The 19,945-nt window shown below is 48.6% G+C and overlaps 1 protein-coding gene across 14 annotated transcripts in view; it reads right to left on the reverse strand.

Annotated features, from left to right (window-relative positions):
* Positions 1–19,945, reverse strand: part of STAMBPL1 (STAM binding protein like 1) — a 45,648-nt gene that overhangs the window by 4,386 nt on the left and 21,317 nt on the right. For 8 of the 14 annotated variants that reach the window (XM_056795458.1, XM_056795435.1, XM_056795462.1 and 5 more), the window contains exons 3-8: positions 17,764–17,981; positions 16,963–17,038; positions 15,393–15,488; positions 12,760–13,093; positions 8,515–8,639; positions 7,635–7,772 (exon numbers count right to left, since the gene is read on the reverse strand). In XM_056795458.1, the coding sequence (XP_056651436.1) occupies positions 7,635–7,772; positions 8,515–8,639; positions 12,760–13,093; positions 15,393–15,488; positions 16,963–17,038; positions 17,764–17,981 (987 nt within the window). The remainder of the gene's footprint in view (positions 1–7,634; positions 7,773–8,514; positions 8,640–12,759; positions 13,094–15,392; positions 15,489–16,962; positions 17,039–17,763; positions 17,982–19,945) is intronic. The other 6 variants (XM_056795483.1, XM_056795475.1, XM_056795486.1 and 3 more) reach the window with 2 other exon arrangements.

Below are 19,945 nucleotides of genomic sequence, written 5' to 3' on the forward strand. Positions count from 1 at the left end.
CTAAATGAGGCAATTCCTTTGCCCAAAATGGAGATGGAAGACACCTCTCCTATAGCTCAGCTGTTGGTCTGCTTCTCGTGGTCTACAAAACTTGGCTGAACTTACTTCCCAAGACCCTTCTCCTGAAATCCCAACTTCTGAAATCCCAGTTTCTCCTGTTCCTTCTCCCACCCCAAAACCAATTCGAGCCCCAAGGAAATTTTGTCCTTCTAAAGAAACTATTTCTAGTCTGACTCACACGTACCAAGTTCAACTAGAGGCCTTTTTCCTCTAAGAGAAGTACCTGAAATAGGACACAATGGGGATATGGTGACTCTAAGGCACCATATACTGTTTAATCCCCAAGAAATAAATGAATTCACACAAAATGTTCCCACATATGAAAAACATCTCTTTATGGTCATGAAAAAGATGGCAGACATATTTTTTCAGTATAATCCATCTTACAAAGATGTTGAAAACTTACTCCAGGCTTTCTTAACTGAACGCGAGAAAAATAAAATAATTTCTCATGTCAATAAAGTCTGGGGGTGCAATGCAACCCACTGGCCATCTCGGAATGCTGAATGGGACTATAACAACTCTGAGGATTATTTACAACTATATTGTTATAGGGAGGCCATTTTAACTGCTATGAGAGAGTGCTCTGAGAGCATGGATAAATGGATGGAATTTGAAAAAAATTAAGCAAAATGATGACGAGTCACCCTCCAGATTCATGGATAGAATAATTGAGCTATCTAGATTTTGACCTTTCTAAAGAAAATTACATAAGACAAATTAAAAGGCACTTTGTCAATAACTCTTGCAAAGTGATCAGGGATTACTTTAGAATTCATTGCCCAAGGTGGCCTGAAATGGATCTTGTGTAAGGGGTAAATTTAAAGGTTTTTGACTAATATGTTATACTAACGGTAACCAGGGATTTAATTCAATCCCAATAAAAATACTCGTCAGTTTGGGAATTTTATGGTGGTTTAATTAATATAGAGGGAAGGAATTAAGAAGAGAGAGGGAAAGGGGTATAAGATTTCTCAGGCCTAGCTAGGCACAAGGCCTCCTCAGAAGATAAAAAACAAACAAACACTAGCTTGGCTTCCTAAGAGGATAATGTTTTTGGAAGGTAAAGGAAGAAAAAAAAAGGAATCAGTCTAAACTCTGAGAGAGCTCAGGGAAGATGCCTCACCTGACCCACACCAAGACACCAAGATGCCAAAATGTCTCCCAGCACAAAGAGCCAGCCAGAGCAAGGTCCCCATGAAAGACTCAGAGTTCAACGCCTCCACCACCAAAGAGGCCGGCAAGAGGAAGTGATGCAAATATATAGACTTTTTTTTCACATAACTTCCTGTGTCTCACATGTACCAATGGTAGCTTAAGCTTGACTTAGGACAGCCCAGGGGGTCTGGCAGCTGTTCCTTATTTGTCACTTACTAGCACATATCTGTCATAGGCCATCCTCCTCAACACTTAATCTTTAAGTAGGGGTGTTTACATTCCTGTTTGTTAGGATTTTTAAGACTAATTAGGTATCTCAGTGGATTTAGAACCAGAGCTAGAGACGGGAGGTCCTATGTTCAAATCTGGCCTCAGCCACTTCCTAGCTGTGTGACCCTGGGCAAGTCACTTGACTCCCATTGCCTAGCCCTTACCACTCTTCTGCCTTGGAGCCAATACACAGTAGTGACTCCAAGACAAAAGGTAAGGGTTTAAAAAAAAGACTAATCAGGGCATAGAAAATTTAAAATTCACACTTGATGATTTGAGAAAAACTGCTATATATGTTTCAAAGGGAAACAAAGAAACAGAGGAAGAGAATAATAATCTCATAGAGAAAATGGGGAAATAATTGAACTATTTAAGAGATAAAATTGATAAACTGGAAAAAGGGCATGATACTCAACCAATGGCACTTGCCCCTCTCCAGGAATCTATCGATCCATTCTGCCAATTCTGTGAGAAGAAGGGCCACAGAATGACAGAGCATAGAAATTTATTCAAGGTAATCAGAAATAATATGCAGTTTAATAACAACTACAGAAATAATAATTCTAGAAATAACTTAATAATGATAATAGAAACCACAACTTTAGGAATGATAACTATAGGAACAGAAATGAGGGAAATGATAACTCAAACCAAATGACTCCACAACAATATAACTTAAGTGGAGCTTGTCCAATAAATAGTAAGAGTGCTACTGCCCCTCCATGTGGGACAGAGGGTGGTGCCCCTTAGATTCTATTGTTTTTGTAGATATTAACCGTTTTTAGTTTTGTCTCTCCTCCAAATAGTAGCAAAGAATAAGGAAGATAGAAGAAATGGATTTTTGAATACAGCACCCCTGTGATTATGAAATATATACATTTTAAACATTTTTGTTTTTCTTCCCTATTGATGGACCTGTACTATTTCATTGCACTTTACTTGTGCCATACAGTATTTGATTTTTTTCTCTCATTTTTTGCATTTGAATTTGAAGCAAATGTCACCAGTATTGAGACTGATTGACTGTATCCTATCACATGCATTGGAGATAATAATCCATAGACAAGTGGATACTGTTTTTGTGGAGCACATAGAATTTTTGAATTCTATTTTATTATTGCTTTTCTTTTGATTAAAATACTTAATTCCCTTTCTCATTTCTTGTACTTAAGGTACATACAATCAATATTATTATTTTTTATTCTGCAGTAATATAAATTAAAAAAATATATATATATGTGTGTGTGTATGTATGTGTGTATGTGTGTGTGTGCTGCAATATTAATGCATACCCAAAAGTTTTTCATTTATTGATAAAATGTTATGGGACTGTGATTAATGTTTGTGTCTGATTCTAGGAAATGGGATCAAAAAGGAGCTCAGACTCATCTATACAGTGCCATAGGAGCACATACTTAACCTGAATAGTGCCAAAAAGAGCACACGGGTCAAAAACAAAGAAACCAATCCAGGTAGGATTGATGAACTTCTAAACCATTACAAAGGGACTTGAACCTCGTGTGAGACTCGAGGTTGCGATGCTTGACATATGTTAAATCGTAGGACTTCCTTGTATCCATACTCTTTGTGAAATACTCACAGACAAGTACCGAAGTTTGGCTATCATTCTGGCTCCCCCTATCCCTGAGAATGACAAAACAATCAGACCAAGGAATGACACTTCCCTACCACACATAAAATTCTAGTCTTTTTCTCTCTTATAGTATGACAACTTCCTGTAGTCTTGTCTGCAAATGGGTAAGTGAAATATTACTGCATTCTGTCCTACAGACTTGTGGAATAGAAATTGCTTTAATTGGACCCTAATACAAGGGCTTGTTAGAAATTTATTGGACCCTAATACAAGGGCCTATTATGAATTTATTCTTGTTTACTCAAAATTTTATATACATAGATTTTGATATTTTGATTCTGATTTTGAATTTTTTTCTTTCTCCCAAAAATTTAACTTTCTTCCATTTTTCCTTTATGTTTTTGGTATTTTTTCTTCTTTTCTTTTGATAATTGACTCATATATCCCCATAACTCAACATTGCATCCAGAGCTGAAATGGGTGACACCCACTTCAGGGGGAGATTGTATTTTAATAAAAATCCAAGATTTAAAATTTTTGTTCCAGAAAGATCTTCAAGGAAGGAAGCTTGCTAACTCCTAAATCCAGAGAATGAATTGTTTACATAAAGATGCCTGAAAAACCTACACTATATCAAGAAGATCGAGAATGAACTTTGGGTGTGAACTGAAGGTTGTGTGTGTGTGTGTGTGTGTGTGTGAACTTGAACTGAAGGTTGATTGAACATTTATTTTAAATGCATACTCTTATGCCAAAAGGGGACTGCTCCCAATTGGTTTTTGTCAATGCACCCTGCAAAACATTGGTTTTTCTGTCTCTTCTATTCCCTTCTTCTCTCTAACTATGTCGTTTCCTCTTAGAAGGTAAAATTTGGTATGCATCTGCAGTTAGAAGAATTTAGAGGTGCAGGATGATTATGTTTAGTGATCAACTGGGGAAACTAGTCCCCCAATCATCATCAGGGGGGATTGTGAATTTTAGTTTTACTCCACCCTGCTTAGTATTTAGAATTCTAGCAACCAGGAATGTATACACTCCCCACTTAAGGATTAAGTGTCAAGGAGGATGGCCTATGACTGACATGAGCTAGCAAGTGACAAATTAGAAACATCTGACTGACCTCCTGGGCTGTCCTAAGCCAAGCTTAAGCCACCATTGGCACATGTGAGACATAGGAAGTGATGTAAAGAACTGCCTTTATTATTTCATGTCACTTCCTATGAGTGAGAGCTTTTGGTGGCGTTGGCCCTAGAACTTGAGCCTGGAGGAGCTCTTCAGACTGCTTCCTTTTAGACGGTCATGTGGTGAGTGATAAGACTGACTCCCCTTTCCCCTGGCTTTCTGGAGAGGCCCCTTGGCCGAGGCCTCTGAATTCCTGCTTGGCTCAGACTGGGCCAGAGCAGTCCAATTCCCTTTCCTTTCTTTCTTCTTCTTAATTTCTTCCTACTCTTGTAATTAAACTACCATAAAAATCCCAAACTGACTTGAGTATTTTATTGGGATTGAATTAAAATCCCTGGTAACCACTAAAATAATATATTTAGTCAACAACCCTAATTTTACCCCTAATACCTCTCAGGTCAAGGTCTCTTCCAAGGGGAGATGGAATGGCAGCTCCTCCTGCTCCTCCTGGTAAAAGAAGGGACTGTTTCCTGCCATACTTCAGTTTTCTGTCCTCAGGAGAGAAGCCAAAACCTCTGGCATGGCCAAGGGCTGTGTAATGCATCTGTAGAATGGGCTTCCCCAGGCTAGAGCAGACAGTCCCACTGGAGCAGTAGCCATGTGTTTGCTGCTAGGCAGGGAGGCTGTCCTGTCCATATTCCTCTATACCCCACTTTTTCCTTCCTGGCTTAGGACTGTCCTCCCCATGTCTAGGGGCTGGCACTAAGGAACTATCCATCAATGGTACAGGAGGAAGGAGTAAAGTCCAAAATGGTGGTTAAGCCAGGGCTGAGGGAATCAGAGCCACAGATGACCCTCTGATCCCTTCAGGAGATCCCAGTGACTTCCCACCTTAACATTGTGACCCTTTTTTATTCACTTTTTAAACATCTCCTGGGCCCCTTTATACACAAAGACTGAAACCCAGACACCAATGCCTTCCTGTAAGGTGCCTCCATTGACTCCCTCCGTGGAATTTATGAGAAAGAACCCTATCCACATTCAAAGGGAAAATTGTGGGAGCAGAAATTCAGAAGAAAAACAACTACTTGATTGCATGGGTCAGTGGGGATATGATTGAGGATGTAGACTTTAAATGATCATCCTAGTGCAAACATCAACAACATGGAAATAGGTTCTGATCAAAGACACATGTACAACCCAGTGGAATTGTGCATCAGCTATGGGAAGGGGTGCAGGGAGGGGAGGCAGGGAAAGAATATGATTCTTGTAACCAGGAATAATGTTCTAAATTGACTAAATAAATTTTTCAAAAAATAAAATAAGACAAAAGAAAAGACTCCCTCCTTAAACATTTTCCACTTGGATGTGCAGGATGGAACAATTGCTCTGAAGGAAGGGAGATGCATTGGGGCAGCAGCATTGCTCAGATTCTGACCGAATGCAATGACATTATGTCCAAGTTAGTCAAGAAGCTGCTTCAATCATTTCAAGTGAAAATCTCAAAACTGAGTGAAAACTAGCTGTGCTGGACCTTAGATGTTTGTGCAATAACACCCTCTCCTTTAATTGGCATCTTTCTGGGGGTATAAATTGACCAGAAATGATTTAATTTAATATTAAATATAGTAGTCAAGTATTAGAGAGAGGTCTCAATGACTGTATCCCTCCCCTCCATTCCACTGCCAAGGACATGTCCTCATCCCAAGATGATGAAAAATAACTTTTACAGGAATCCTGAAGAAGAAAAACCTGCCAAAAACCAACAAAAAACCATCCAGGACCCTTTGTTTTACAGTAAAAAAAGGGGCAGATGAAGAAATGCCTCAAGATCTTTTCTGATGTTGCTGTTAAGTTTATAAACCTGGTTACTATTGGTTTAAAATTGAATGCAAAGGGAAGCCTTCTCTCTGAATGGTGGCCCCAAGCTGCTCTTGTCATAAATAGTCTCTTCCACAGTAGTACGTAATTGGAAATCTTGTGCCTTTGAACTACATTTCCCTGGAGCCCACTGACTTCCTGTTATTATGTGTTGACGTAGATAGGAGATAAACTGGGTGGTCTTCCGTGGCTAGCTTTCTTTCCTTCCTGGGCTGAGACATTTGTGGAGCAGGTTGTTTGAGCATGTAGATTAGCCATGGGCACGTGTTTTTATTTTGTTACTTCTAGTGATTATTAATAAATCCTATATAATATTTGAAGTTATTGTATATTATTGTATATTGTTATAGGGACAACATGACTGTTTGGCTTGGGGATGTCACCGATAGGACATTTCTCTCTGAGGGACAAGGCAGGTCAGTGTCCCCGAAGAAGTCACCCAGGACTTCCAAATAGCTTTATCTCTAAACCCGTGGATGGAAGCCAAAGCTGGTTCATCTTTGTGGCTAGGCAGACCAACTTCTGCATCTGAAGCACCCTGGGCAAATACATGGTGGGAGTGGGCCCAACTTTAGGAACCCATAGACGAGGAGAAGCTCCTGGCTATGCTTCAGAATTGGCTTTCTTCAGGAACCACCATTCTCAAGGACTTTGATTCTTGGAGAACTGGCTGGCCATTCATTCGTGAAATGTACAGGAAGGTTTCCAGGGCTGAGTGGACATTGCATGGAGAATTCAGGAAACTAGTTTAAGTTCTTCTTCTGATGCTTACTGCCTGTTTAACTACAGGGATCACTTAACTGTCCCGTGCCTCAGTTTCCTTTGCTGTAAAATGAGGGTGATTGGGCTAGATAAGCCGTTGGGTCCCTTGAGTGTTAGATCAAGGGTCCTCCAGTCCCATGAAAGGACAAAGGCCAAACAGCATCCCCTGAGCTGGAAGGTGCTTCAAAGACAATTATCCTAAGCTGTATCTGAACAAGAAATCCCCTGTATAGCATGAGCCATTCAATAACCCACTTTAAAATAACAACAAACCCCAACTTACCTTCCATCTTAGAATCAATACACTGTATTGGCTGCAAGGCAGACGAGCGATAAGGGCCAGGCAAGAGTGATAAGGGGTAAGCCCCAAGTCACCCAGGTGGGACTTATATTCCCCATTTGGCAGAGAGGGAAATTTTCTGGGGTTCGGAATAGAGAGCAGTCTCTGAGGTTCGTCCCAGCTTTAGATTCTGTGCTTCTGTAACATGCTTGTGAGGAAGGTCCTGCGGCCATTATTACCCCTTTTTACTGAGAAAGAGGTTCCAAGAAATGATGGGACTTATGTCTGTGGGCATCTATCTGGGAATGGCTAGCAAACTCAGGCTTTCTCTAGGTCAAGGCTTTGCCACTATGGGTCACTGTGGCCTCTCCAGCATTTATCTGAAGTAATTATCGGGAGAACTCAAAAGAAGATGGCTCTATCTTACCACCATGACTTCACGGGCAAAACTGGCAAGACTGAAGGTACAACCCTGGACATTGGGGTGGTGGGAAGTGTGAAACTTACATGGATCCATCCCAGGGTCAGAAGGCTGTGCTGGTCCTGGACGCTGAAGAGCTCTTCCACGTTGGCTACGTCACAGTAGTCTGGGCCAGCTGACTGCTTTGGCACAATAACGTGGGTGATGGCAAACTCATTATGGGTCTGGGGGAAGGTCAGTGAGAAGGCACTCATCAGAAATCATCCTCACACCAGAAAACAAAGGAGCATTGTCTCCCTGGGCAATTGGGAGAGAACCCTGTCCGCTGCCAAGGTTAGGTGCCAGCCCAGGAAGTACCCAAGGGATAAGAGCCTTGTACCCAAGATCTGAGGCAAAGCTTGTCATTCAAGGGGTGAGTCTCCTGTGTGACCCAGAGCCATGCAACAACATCTCCCGCCCACCTTTGTTTGATTCCTTCCTTCCTTCCATCCATCCATCCTTCTTTCCTCCCCTTCTTTCTTTTCCTCCTCCCTCCCTTCCTTCCTTCCTTCCTCCCTCCCCTCCTTTCTTCTCTTCTGTACTTCCTTTTCTTCTTCCCTCCCTTCCCTACTCTTCCTCCCTCCCTCCTCTCTTCTCTCCTTTCTTCCTCCTTCCCTCCTCCCTTCAGGACTATTTTATTCTGCAATACTGGTTTTGAAAGCTAAAGGTGTTCACTATCTTCCTTATAAAAAGATTTTATTTGTGATCATTCCATTAGTGATGAGGATACAGCCTTTGCAGCCTATTCCCTAACAGAGGATTTGAGGCTAGATTGTGAGCACAAACAAGGAAGCTTGTCAGCCCTTTGCTAAGCTTAAAGGACTCCTGGGAGGTCCATGCTTACCACCATCACTAGTGGTAGCAGCACCCTCTGCTCTGCGCTTCCCACAGTGAAGCTCAACACCCTGCCTGCACAGAGGAACGTACCAGTTTTCCACAGAGAATTCCACAGGTTTCTATCCCCCTCACTGTGTTTGACTCAGCCAGCAGCAGGAAGCGGGGGCAAAGATCCCTGGGCAACAGGACACATCGAAGACCCTCCACCACCAGGTCTAAGAGAGAAAGGAGAAACGAGGACCTCAAGGCCAGGCCCATGCAATGTCCTGGATCATTCTTAGGGCAAAGCACATGGAATGAGTACCCCAGGCAAAGCCTAGTCCTAGTTCCTACTGGATTTCATTTTGTGTTAAAGAGTGCAGAGTAGGGGCGGTTAGGTGGCTCAGTGGATAGAGTGTCAGGCCTAGAGATGGGAGGTTCTGGACTCAAATCTGACCTCAGATATTTCCTGTGTGACCCTGAGCAAGTCACTGAACCCCCCTCCCCCCAACCTCCTAGCCCTTACCACTCTTCTTGCCTTGGAAATGGTGCTTATACAATTCTCTCTCTTTTCTCTCATCTTCCTCTTGTCTCTTTATCTCTCCCTTATTTCTCTTATCTTTCTCTCATCTCTATCTCTTTCATCTCTTTCTCTATATGTCCCTTATTTCTCCTTTTCTTGTATCTCTTATCTCTCTTATTGCTATCTCTTTTATCTCTTCTCTTTCTCTACATCTCATATCTCTCCTTTTCTTGTATCTCTTATCTCTATCTTTTATCTCTCCCTTATCTCTCTTAGCTTTATCTTTTTCTCTCATCTCTATATCTGTCTTATTGCTCTCTTATCTCTCTCCTTTACCTCTTTCATCTCTCTTAGCTTTATCTCTCATCTTTATCTCTCTCCCTTATCTCTCTCATCTCTCTCTTTCTCTCATCTCTATATCTCTTGTCTCTCTCCTTTATCTCTCAGCTTTATCTTTCTCTCATCTCTCTCTCCTTTATCTTTCATCTCTCTTAGCTTTATATCTTTCATCTCTCCCTTATCTCTCAGTTTTATCTTTTTCTCTCATCTCTATCTCTCTCCTTTATCTCTTTCATCTCTCTTAGCTTTATCTTTTTTCTCATCTCTATCTCTCTCAGCTTTATCTTTCTCTCATCCCTCTCTTTCTCTCCCATATCTCTCTCATCTCTTAGCTTTATCTTTTTCTCTCATCTCTCTCTCCTTTATCTCTCATCTCTCTTAGCTTTATCTCTCTCATCTCTCTCTTTCTCTCCTTATCTTTCATCTCTCTTAGCTTTATATCTCTCATCTCTCCCTTATCTCTCAGTTTTATCTTTTTCTCTCATCTCTATCTCTCTCCTTTATCTTTCATCTCTCTCAGCTTTATCTTTCTCTCATCCCTCTCTTTCTCTCCCATATCTCTCTCATCTCTTAGCTTTATCTTTTTCTCTCATCTCTACCTCTCTCCTTTATCTCTCTCATCTCTCTTAGCTTTATCTCTCTCATCCCTATCTCTTTCTCTCCTTTATCTTTCATCTCTCTTAGCTTTATATCTCTCATCTCTCCCTTATCTCTCAGTTTTATCTTTTTCTCTCATCTCTATCTCTCTCCTTTATCTTTCATCTCTCTCAGCTTTATCTTTCTCTCATCCCTCTCTTTCTCTCCCATATCTCTCTCATCTCTTAGCTTTATCTTTTTTCTCATCTCTATCTCTCTCAGCTTTATCTTTCTCTCATCCCTCTCTTTCTCTCCCATATCTCTCTCATCTCTTAGCTTTATCTTTTTCTCTCATCTCTCTCTCCTTTATCTCTCATCTCTCTTAGCTTTATCTCTCTCATCTCTCTCTTTCTCTCCTTATCTTTCATCTCTCTTAGCTTTATATCTCTCATCTCTCCCTTATCTCTCAGTTTTATCTTTTTCTCTCATCTCTATCTCTCTCCTTTATCTTTCATCTCTCTCAGCTTTATCTTTCTCTCATCCCTCTCTTTCTCTCCCATATCTCTCTCATCTCTTAGCTTTATCTTTTTCTCTCATCTCTACCTCTCTCCTTTATCTCTCTCATCTCTCTTAGCTTTATCTCTCTCATCTCTATCTCTTTCTCTCCTTTATCTTTCATCTCTTAGCTTTATATCTCTCATCTCTCCCTTATCTCTCAGTTTTATCTTTTTCTCTCATATCTATCTCTCTCCTTTATCTTTCATCTCTCTCAGCTTTATCTTTCTCTCATCCCTCTCTTTCTCTCCCATATCTCTCTCATCTCTTAGCTTTATCTTTTTCTCTCATCTCTATCTCTCTCCTTTATCTCTCTCATCTCTCTTAGCTTTATCTATCTCATCTCTATCTCTCCTTTATCTTTCATCTCTCTTAGCTTTATATCTCTCATCTCTCCCTTATCTCTCAGTTTTATCTTTTCTCTCATCTCTATCTCTCTCCTTTATCTCTTTCATCTCTCTTAGCTTTATCTTTTTCTCTCATCTCTATCTCTCTCCTTTATCTTTCATCTCTCTCAGCTTTATCTTTCTCTCATCCCTATCTCTTTCTCTCCCTTATCTCTCAGTTTTCTTTCTCTCATCTCTATCTCTCTCCTTTATCTCTTTCATCTCTCTCAGCTTTATCTTTTTCTCTCATCTCTATCTCTCTCCTTTATCTCTTTCATCTCTCTCAGCTTTATCTTTTTCTCTCATCTCTATCTCTCTCCTTTATCTTTCATCTCTCTCAGCTTTATCTTTCTCTCATCCCTCTCTTTCTCTCCTTTATCTTTCATCTCTCTTAGCTTTATATCTCTCATCTCTCTCCCTTAATTCTCAGCTGTATCTTTTTCTCTCATCTCTATTTCTCTCCTTTATCTCTCTCATCTCTATCTCTCTCCTTTATCTTTCATCTCTCTTAGCTTTATCTTTCTCTCATCTCTCTCTCATTCCTTCCCTCCCTACCTTTATCTCTCTCATCTCTATCTCTCTCCTTTATTTTTCATCTCTCTTAGCTTTATCTGTCTCTCATCTCTATCTCTTTCTCTCCCATCTCTCTCAGCTTTATCTTTTTTTCTCATCTCTATCTCTCTCCTTTATCTTTCATCTCTCTCTGCTTTATCTTTCTCTCATCTCTCTCTTTCTCTCCCATATCTCTCTCATCTCTTAGCTTTATCTTTTTCTCTCATCTCTATCTCTCTCCTTTATCTCTCTCATCTCTCTTAGCTTTATCTCTCTCATCTCTATCTCTTTCTCTCCTTTATCTTTCATCTCTCTTAGCTTTATATCTCTCATCTCTCTCCCTTAATTCTCAGCTTTATCTTTTCCTCTCATCTCTATTTCTCTCCTTTATCTCTCTCATCTCTATCTCTCTCCTTTATCTTTCATCTCTCTCAGCTTTATCTTTCTCTCATCCCTCTCTCTCCCATCTCTTAGCTTTATCTTTTTCTCTCATCTCCATCTCTCTCCTTTCTCTCTCTCATCTCTCAGCTTTATCTTTCTCTCATCCCTCTCTTTCTCTCCTTTATCTTTCATCTCTCTTAGCTTTATATCTCTCATCTCTCTCCCTTAATTCTCAGCTTTATCTTTTTCTCTCATCTCTATTTCTCTCCTTTATCTCTCTCATCTCTCTTAGCTTTATATCTCATCTCTCTCCCTTAATTCTCAGCTGTATCTTTTTCTCTCATCTCTATTTCTCTCCTTTATCTCTCTCATCTCTATCTCTCTCCTTTATCTTTCATCTCTCTTAGCTTTATCTTTCTCTCATCTCTCTCTCATTCCTTTCCTCCCTACCTTTCTCTCTCTCCTTTCCCTCCCTGTCTCTGTCTGTCTCTGTCTCCTTGGCTCTCTGGCTCTCCCCCCACCCTTCCTCCTTTCTCTCTTAAAAAGAAAAAATGATGCTTAGCCCTGATTCCAAGATGGAAGGTAAAAACGTATCCGAGCTAGATGAACAACAGCCCTGAAGCACACGCACACATGAGGGAGGAGGCAGGCAGAGAGAAATGAGCGAGCGCGAGCTCATGGTCACGTGCTCAGCATAGGCCAGGGGTGTCCAGCTGGAATAGAAATGGTGCCACCAGGCCACACTAAGGCCCTGCCGTCACATACTGAGGGAGCGAGCCACAGCTGAACATTGCTCTGAACAGCTCCCTCTGCTGGCAGGTCCCCCCAACTCCCCCAGTTTCCGGTCCATTTCTGTGCTTAGCGGCACCAGCCGGGGTGTGGAAGGGGTCGTTATTCACGGTCCCATTGGAGCCTGGTTCTGGCCCGCTCCGGGGGGCCCCAAGGAAGCCAAGGCTCCAGCAGGCTCGGTCCGAACCCCGCCCCCCATCCGCGCTAGAGGCGCACCAGTATGGCGCCCACAGCATAGGGCGGCCCCTCACTTACTGTGCACGGCGCTCAGCGTGGCAGCGGGCTTCAGGGCTCTGGTGACCGGCGGGGACTGGCCCGGGTCACTCTTCGGGGACTGGTCGGGGCAGACACCGGGCCGCCGCGGGAAGCAGGGCAGCGCGTTGCCGTCGATCTGTTCGGCTAGCATGGCCGGGGCGTCGGGGCCGCGCAGCTGGTCCCGCGCCAGCTCCTGCTTCTTGAGCTGGTCCTCAAAGAACTGGAATTGCTCGGTCTCCAGCTGCTGCTGCCGCATCTGGGCGATACGCCTCTTCTCCGCCTCGATAAGGCGCTGCTGCTCTAGCCTCTGGGGGAAGTCGGCGTTGTAGCGGTCCTGAAGGGAGCCAGGCTGTCCTAAGCGGCGGCCACTCCCCAATCCCCACCTTCGCTCTGAGGGGCGTTCCCACAGAGACCCCAAGCTTGCATCATCTTTCTTACACAGGAGGAAACTGAGGCCCGGGGGGGCGGCGGTTTCCCGGATTCACAAAGGGCTAGAGGAGCTGGGCTCAGGTGTGAGGATGCTCCGGGGGTAGTTGGCCATAGAGCTACCCCAGCGGGCAGGAGAGCGGGCGGGCGGGCGGGCAGGAGAGCGAGCGGGCGGGCAGGCAGGCAGGCAGGCAGGCGGGCAGGCGGGCGGGCGCAGGCTCTGCCTCTCTGGACCCGCCTTCTCTCCCGGCTGGCTCTAGGGGTCTCCGGGCTCTGGTAGAAGCTCCTGAGGGCAGGGATTGTTCCCGACTCTCTTTGTATCCCCTGCCCGAGGCAGGCAGGCAGGGACCCTGGAAGCCCCAGCCCCAGCCCGGTGGCTAATCCATGGATTGGTAAATATTGATTAAGTGACTATTAGGTGCCAAGCTCCGAGCTAAATACCCGCAGAGCAAATAAAGGGAGAGGCGGTCTGTGCCCTCGAGGAGCTGCCAGTCTAAGGGGGAGACATTATGCAAACAAAGATAGACAAAGCCAGCTCCACCCCATGGATGCTGAGACAAGATACCCAGAGCCCAGGGGAAGAGGGAAAAGCCAAGGAGACCCGAGTTCAAATAACCCCAGATACTAGCAGTGTGGTCCTGGCCAAGTCACTTTAACACCTGCCTGCCTTTGTTTCCTCAACTGTAAAATGAGGATCATCATAACACCTCCCCCCCTTCCAGGGCTTGTTATGAGGGGCACTCTTAGCACAGAGAAACCATTTAATAAATACTGGTCAAAAATTGTTTTTTAATTAAATTTAAATTTAGAGCTAGAAGGGACATTAAAGGGCATCAAACCCAACACTCACCTTTTATCAATGGGAAACTGAGGTCCAGGGAGAGCCCCAGTAACTGACTGGCTCAAGTCTCACAGTAGTAAGACAGAGAGGCAGGATCTGAACCCAGATCCTCAAACTGAAAACCCAGCATTCTTCCAACTGAACTCTGTTGCCTCAGTGATCTCACAACCACCCAAATCAGCCTTCCTGCTGGTGGTCTATTAGGGCTTCTTTCCCTCTCACTACCTTTTGAACCTTTGGCAGGATGGCTTCTCTCTCCTTTCAACAGATCAGGCCCCCATATCCCTTTCCACTTGGACTAGCTGGTCTCCCAAGTGGCCTCCACATCCCTCCCCATCCCTCCCAACAAGCTACCAAGGAGAACTGACTGAAGAGCAGGTCTGATTGTATTGCCTCCCTCCCCACCCCAGCCTCCCATGGCTCCCTATTACCTACCTACCTACCTACCGAGAGCCAAACTTTTTTGGCTCTCAAGCTCAGCAGGATCTGGCCCCATTTTGGCTTTTCCCGCCTCGTCCCCATTTCTCCCACTCCCACCCCGCACTGGCCTCCTGCCTTTCGCCCTCCATCTTTCCATCCCTCCTCCCTGGCATCTCTTTTCTCCTTCTCTCCATCTCTCACCAGCCCACTTCCCTTCCATAATCGAGGCCAGGGTTGCCTCCTCCCCGAGTCTGTCCTGAGCCTCCTCTGCGCCTTAGATTCTCTTGGCTGCGCGGAGGGGCCAGAAGCCCTCCGAGGTCAAGGAGGGTTGGGCAGCTGGATGGAGGGCGAGCGAGCACTTCACGAAGGCTTGTGGAAAGGGTGGGGCCCAAGTCCATGTGGAGGGGCTGCTGTGACAAAGCGAGGGAAGCCTCCCATATAGCGTGCCTCGGGGAAATGGCAAAGCAAGCGAGGTCCTTCGTGCTGGGGAGTCTGGGGTCTTGGCAAGGGGCCACTCTCCTTCCCCCTCCGCCTGGGTCAGGCTTCTGTCCCTGCCGGCAGGGCCCAACGCCCAACCTAAACGCTGCCCTCGGTGACTCCTGACCCACCAACGGCTGAGCCTGTCATGAGCCGACGCTGGCTCTGGGCTCCCTCCTCTCCATCGACCCTTGCACCAGGGGGCAGATGGGGCCGATAGCCTTTTCCTAGCGCTTGGCTTTATTGGCTGCAGGGAGAGACCAGAGCCGGGGGAATGCCGGGTCTCCGGGGGGCCTCCGGGCCTCCGGAGGGGGACGCTGGGCCTCCGAAGGGGGGACAGGGGTCTCTCACGGGCGTGACTTCGTCCCGGAGCTCCTTTTTCCTCAGAACACCCGGAATTGGAGCTGCGCATCCCGCAGGAAGGAAACGGAAAAGCCCGCGAGCGGGAGGCCGAGGCGGTGCCACTTACTTGGCTTTGCAAGCATTCTTGGTACTCTACGCTATATTTCCTTAAAAGATCCTTTTTCAGCTCGTCCGTCCTCGGGAAGGCGACCTCCTTGAGTTTCTTTTAAAAACACACACACGTGAGCGGTGGTTAGTGGGGACCCAGCAGCCGGGGAGGGCAAAGGCAGAGGCCACGCTGGACCGCCCAGGGCTCCCAGCGAGAGCTTGAGGGGGACTCGGGGAGCCTGGAGTCCAGTCCTTCTCGCACAGAGGGGGAGGCAGACCTGGGGGGCTGGGACCGGACTCAGAGGGGTTAAGAGGACTCCTCCAAGGTCACAAGCCGATGAAATCGCCGAGGTAGGATCTGAACTCAGGACCTGGACTCCAGTTTGGCTTTTCACAGTACAGCTCAGACTCTACCAGGTGGTGAGCGGCAGGGATTCAGGCTTGTTCTGATTCTGACTGGCAGCCTCCTTCCCCTGGCTGGAGGCCGAGGGACGGAGGGCCTCTGGCCAAGGTGTCAGGAACAGATGAGAAAGTTCCCTTCTCTGATGGGTTCAGCTAACATCCTGGGACAGGGAAGTGACTCATCCAGGGTCACAAGGACTATGAGCCGGGTTCAGAGATGCCATGGGCAGACCCAGGGGCCACTTGGACCGTGGACTTCCCTCTCCCATAAAAGAACCACCTGGGGAGAATGGAATAGAATAGCCGAAGGAGCCCCGGAGGAACGACTTCATATTTACATTTAGAAGCATCCTGGCTACCGAGCTGGCCTTGGAAGTGGGAGGTCTTGAGTTCAAGTCCTACGTCGGACACCCATGGGCTGTGGCATGGGGCCAGTCACACAGCCTGTCGGTGCCCCAGAGTGACTGACTCTAAACTGCAGAGAAGGTAGAAGGCGTTTCCTCAAGGGGGGTTCTGGATTCTAGTTCCGACACTCCTGGATCCCCTCCAGCCTCGGGGGCCTCCCCCAGCCCCAGACTCTCCCCGGCCAGCCTCGGTGGGAGCTCCCTGAGGGCAGGGGCTGTGCCTCGTGCTCGTGTGCCCGGGGCCCGGCTGGGCGCTTCGCTGAAGCCTCTCGGCCTAGCGGAGAGAGTGGACACCGGCAGGTCCCTCCCTGGACACGTCTGGGTCTCTCTGCAAGGCTGGAGGAGGATGGCATCGAGGGCCTGGCAGAGGGCATCCGGGCATGGCAGGGATGCCAGGGGACGTCAGCCTCTGGAGAGCCGGGAGGGGCTGCCTGGGGTTCTCCCCGCCGGCCCTCCCCGAGGGGTCCCCCTTGCCCTGAGGAGCCCCTGGGGGGCTGGAGGGGGGGGCCCAGTCCGGCTCTGCCCTCCAGCCTCCTTCCAGCCCTTCAGCCACGTCTGCACTCTGGAACACAGCTTGGCTCGGCCCATTGTGGGCTTTGGGGCGCCATCTCACGGCCCCGACCTCCTGAGGGAGGGGGCCGGCTGCGAGTGCGAATGGAGCGAGCGGAAGGAGGCGCCTCCCTCCCTCCAGTGACTGACTGGCCGCCCTCGGGGGCCCCTGATGTCTCCCCACCCCGGCCCAGGAAAGGGGGGCGGCAGGCAGCGGGCTGGGGGCCGCCGTACCTTCATGATGTCCTGCTTCTCCGGGATGGCGCATTGCTGGTAGTCGCGGTGGCCGGGCAGCTTCTCCACGAACAGGCTGGACAGGGAGAGGAGGGAAGCGGCACCGTCAGGCGCACGAGCCCGGCTGGCTGGGCTTGTGCCGGGGGGATCCCCTCCCCGGGGAGGCCGGGGCTGGGTGCCGGGGGGGGGGGTATCCGCTCCCCGGGGAGGCTGGGGCTGGGTGCCGGGGGGGGGGGTATCCGCTCCCCGGGGAGGCTGGGGCTGGGTGCCGGGGGGGGGTATCCGCTCCCCGGGGAGGCTGGGGCTGGGCTTCGGAGAGAGAAGTCCCGGGTTCAAGTCTGTTCCCTTCCTCTCCCCGCTGATGGCCCAGCCCGGAGGCTGGAGTTCCCTCCTCAGAAGCCGGGAAGGGGAAGACGGTTCAGGGACAGGCAGCTTCCCCAGCCAGGTGGGGAGGCGCCCCTTCCCTGAGCCAAACACCTGGGAGGTGAGAGGCCCGTCCAGGCCTCCTCGGGCTCCCCTCAGCAGGGCCTGGTCTTGCTTTTCTGCTCTCTCTCCGGCCCCAGGAGGGCAGCAGGGATGCCCCCCTCCTAGCATGCCCAGCAGGGGCCCCGCTGGCCGAGGGACGTCCCCAAAGCTGGCCACCACCACCACCATCAGGCCCAGAGCCCGGCCCATGGGGGCAGGATCTGAACTCGCCTCACAGATCTGAGCTGTCTCCCAGCCTGCAGGGCTCCCTCTCTCCCCGCCTTGCCTCGGTTTCCCCATCAGTCACAGGGGGTGACGATGGCGGCCCCGACTCACGTGATGAACTTGTGGTAGAGCACGAAGGCGTTCTCCAGGTTCCCCTCCTCCAGGTACACAGCTGCCATGCGCTCCATCTCCACCCCGGAGCGGAAGTAGCGGCGCGGCGTGATGTCCTCGTTGATGGACACGTTGCGGCCCAGCTTGCTCAGCGCCCGCACTCGCTCCTCCGGGCTCAGCGACACGTCCGTGTGGTCCGGCCCCGCCGCCAGCTTCTTCTGTAAGGCAACAGAGGCTCAGAGTCGGGGATCCCCCCCCCCCTGGGACCTTGGGCTGACGGCATGACGGGGACACGCGGCAAAGCCACGCCGGCGTCTCCAGAGAAGTCGGGGAGGGAACACTACCGGGCAGGGAGGGAGGAAAGCTGCATCTTTGTTTAAAAATCTCTACTGGGGCTGCCCCTTCGCCTTCTGGGCCTGGGTTCAAATGCTACCGATGGCGATGCCCAATGCCAGGTGATCGAGGCTGTCCTCACTGGTAAAGTGGGCCAACTAGATGGCCTTAAAACCAGATTAAAACACGTCAAGAGCTCTTCAGGGTTCTGGGGGGCACCCAGGGGGCCTGGAGGGGGCCATCTCATCTTCCAGAACTCAATCCGGCCCCAAACACCACCCAGCCGTGACCCTGGTGAGCTGCTTCCCCTCCTGCTGCCTCTGTTCTATGATCTGTAAAATGGGGCTCACGAGGGCAGCATCTCCCTCCCAGGGCAGTGCTGGGATGTGGGAGGGTGCTTAGCGCACAGCCCGAACACAACAGAGACCTCGTCCATGCCACTTCCTTCCTTCTCTCTTCTGAGGTGTCCGGTCCAAGCTGGGGGGCCCCAGGCTCCTCCCAACCAGGGCTCCTGAGCCCCCCCCCCCCCCGCAGGGGCAGGATTGCACAAGACCTGGGAAAGCCCTTTCTCCCCCCTCCCAGGGGAAATATGTTATCAAAATGAAAAACAAAAATATTCTATCTTGTTATCAAAATAGAAAAGAAACAAACACAGAGAAAAGGCAAGTCCGAGGCCTGAGTAGGAATTCTGAGTCATCGGATCATCACAGTAACCCAGAGGGGGAAGCCATGGAGGTACCCTTCGTCCCATTCTACAGAAGAGGACACTGAGGCGACTATCAAAGGCAGGATTCACATCCAGGCTTTGATGGCCTCCAAAGGAGCCACCTTCTGCAGGGCTTCTCCGTCGCTCACTCGAGGCTCTCAATGAAAAAGCAGCTCCTGCAGGCCTGGAGGCTGCACCTGGGCAGGGAGTTTGCTGTCCCTTCCAAGAGAACTAAAACATGGGCAGCCACAACGGCATTTGGGGAGGAGAAACAACAGCGGGTGAGCCAGGCTCGTCCTGGCAGGGAGCTGGGGAGCTGCTTGGTCAGGTTTCGGAACCAGGGCTGGGAGCTGGACTTTCTTGCTGAAAGAAGCCAGGCTCCCCGCCTGGAAGAGGTCCCTGAGGTGCCTGGGAAGGGTCTGGAGCGGCTCTGGGGGTGCCAGACCATTTGGTGAGGGTCTCAAGACACACAGATCATTGTGGCCCATCAGACCCCATGACACAAGCCCCCCCCCCCTCACTGTCATGTGGAAGAAAGAAGGAAGGAAGGGAAGGAAGGAGGGAGGGAGGGGAGGGAGGGAGGGAGGGAGGGAGGGAGGGAGGGAGGGAGGGAGGAAGGAAGGAAGGAAGGAAGGAAGGAAGGAAGGAAGGAAGGAAGGAAGGAAGGAAGGAAGGAAGGAAGGAAGGAAGGAAGGAAGGAAGGAAGGAAGGAAGGAAGGAAGGAAGGAAAGAGGGAGGGAGGAAGGAAGGAAGGAAGGAAGGGAGGAAGGGAGGAAGGAAGGAAGGGAGGAGGGAGGGAGGGAGGGAGGGAGGGAGGGAGGAAGGAAGGAAGGAAGGAAGGAAGGAAGGAAGGAAGGAAGGAAGGAAGGAAGGAAGGAAGGAAGGAGGGAGGGAGGGAGGGAGGAAGGAAGGGAGGAAGGGAGGAAGGAAGGAAGGGAGGGAGGGAGGGAGGGAGGAAGGAAGGAAGGAAGGAAGGAAGGAAGGAAGGAAGGAGGGAGGGAGGGAGGGAGGAAGGAAGGGAGGAAGGAAGGAAGGGAGGGAGGGAGGGAGGGAGGAAGGAAGGGAGGAAGGGAGGAAGGAAGGAAGGAAGGAAGGGAGGAAGGGAGGAAGGGAGGGAGGAAGGAAGGGAGGGAGGAAGGAAGG

The sequence above is a fragment of the Monodelphis domestica genome, chromosome 1, assembly GCF_027887165.1.
Source record: "Monodelphis domestica isolate mMonDom1 chromosome 1, mMonDom1.pri, whole genome shotgun sequence".
Lineage (NCBI taxonomy): Eukaryota > Metazoa > Chordata > Mammalia > Didelphimorphia > Didelphidae > Monodelphis > Monodelphis domestica.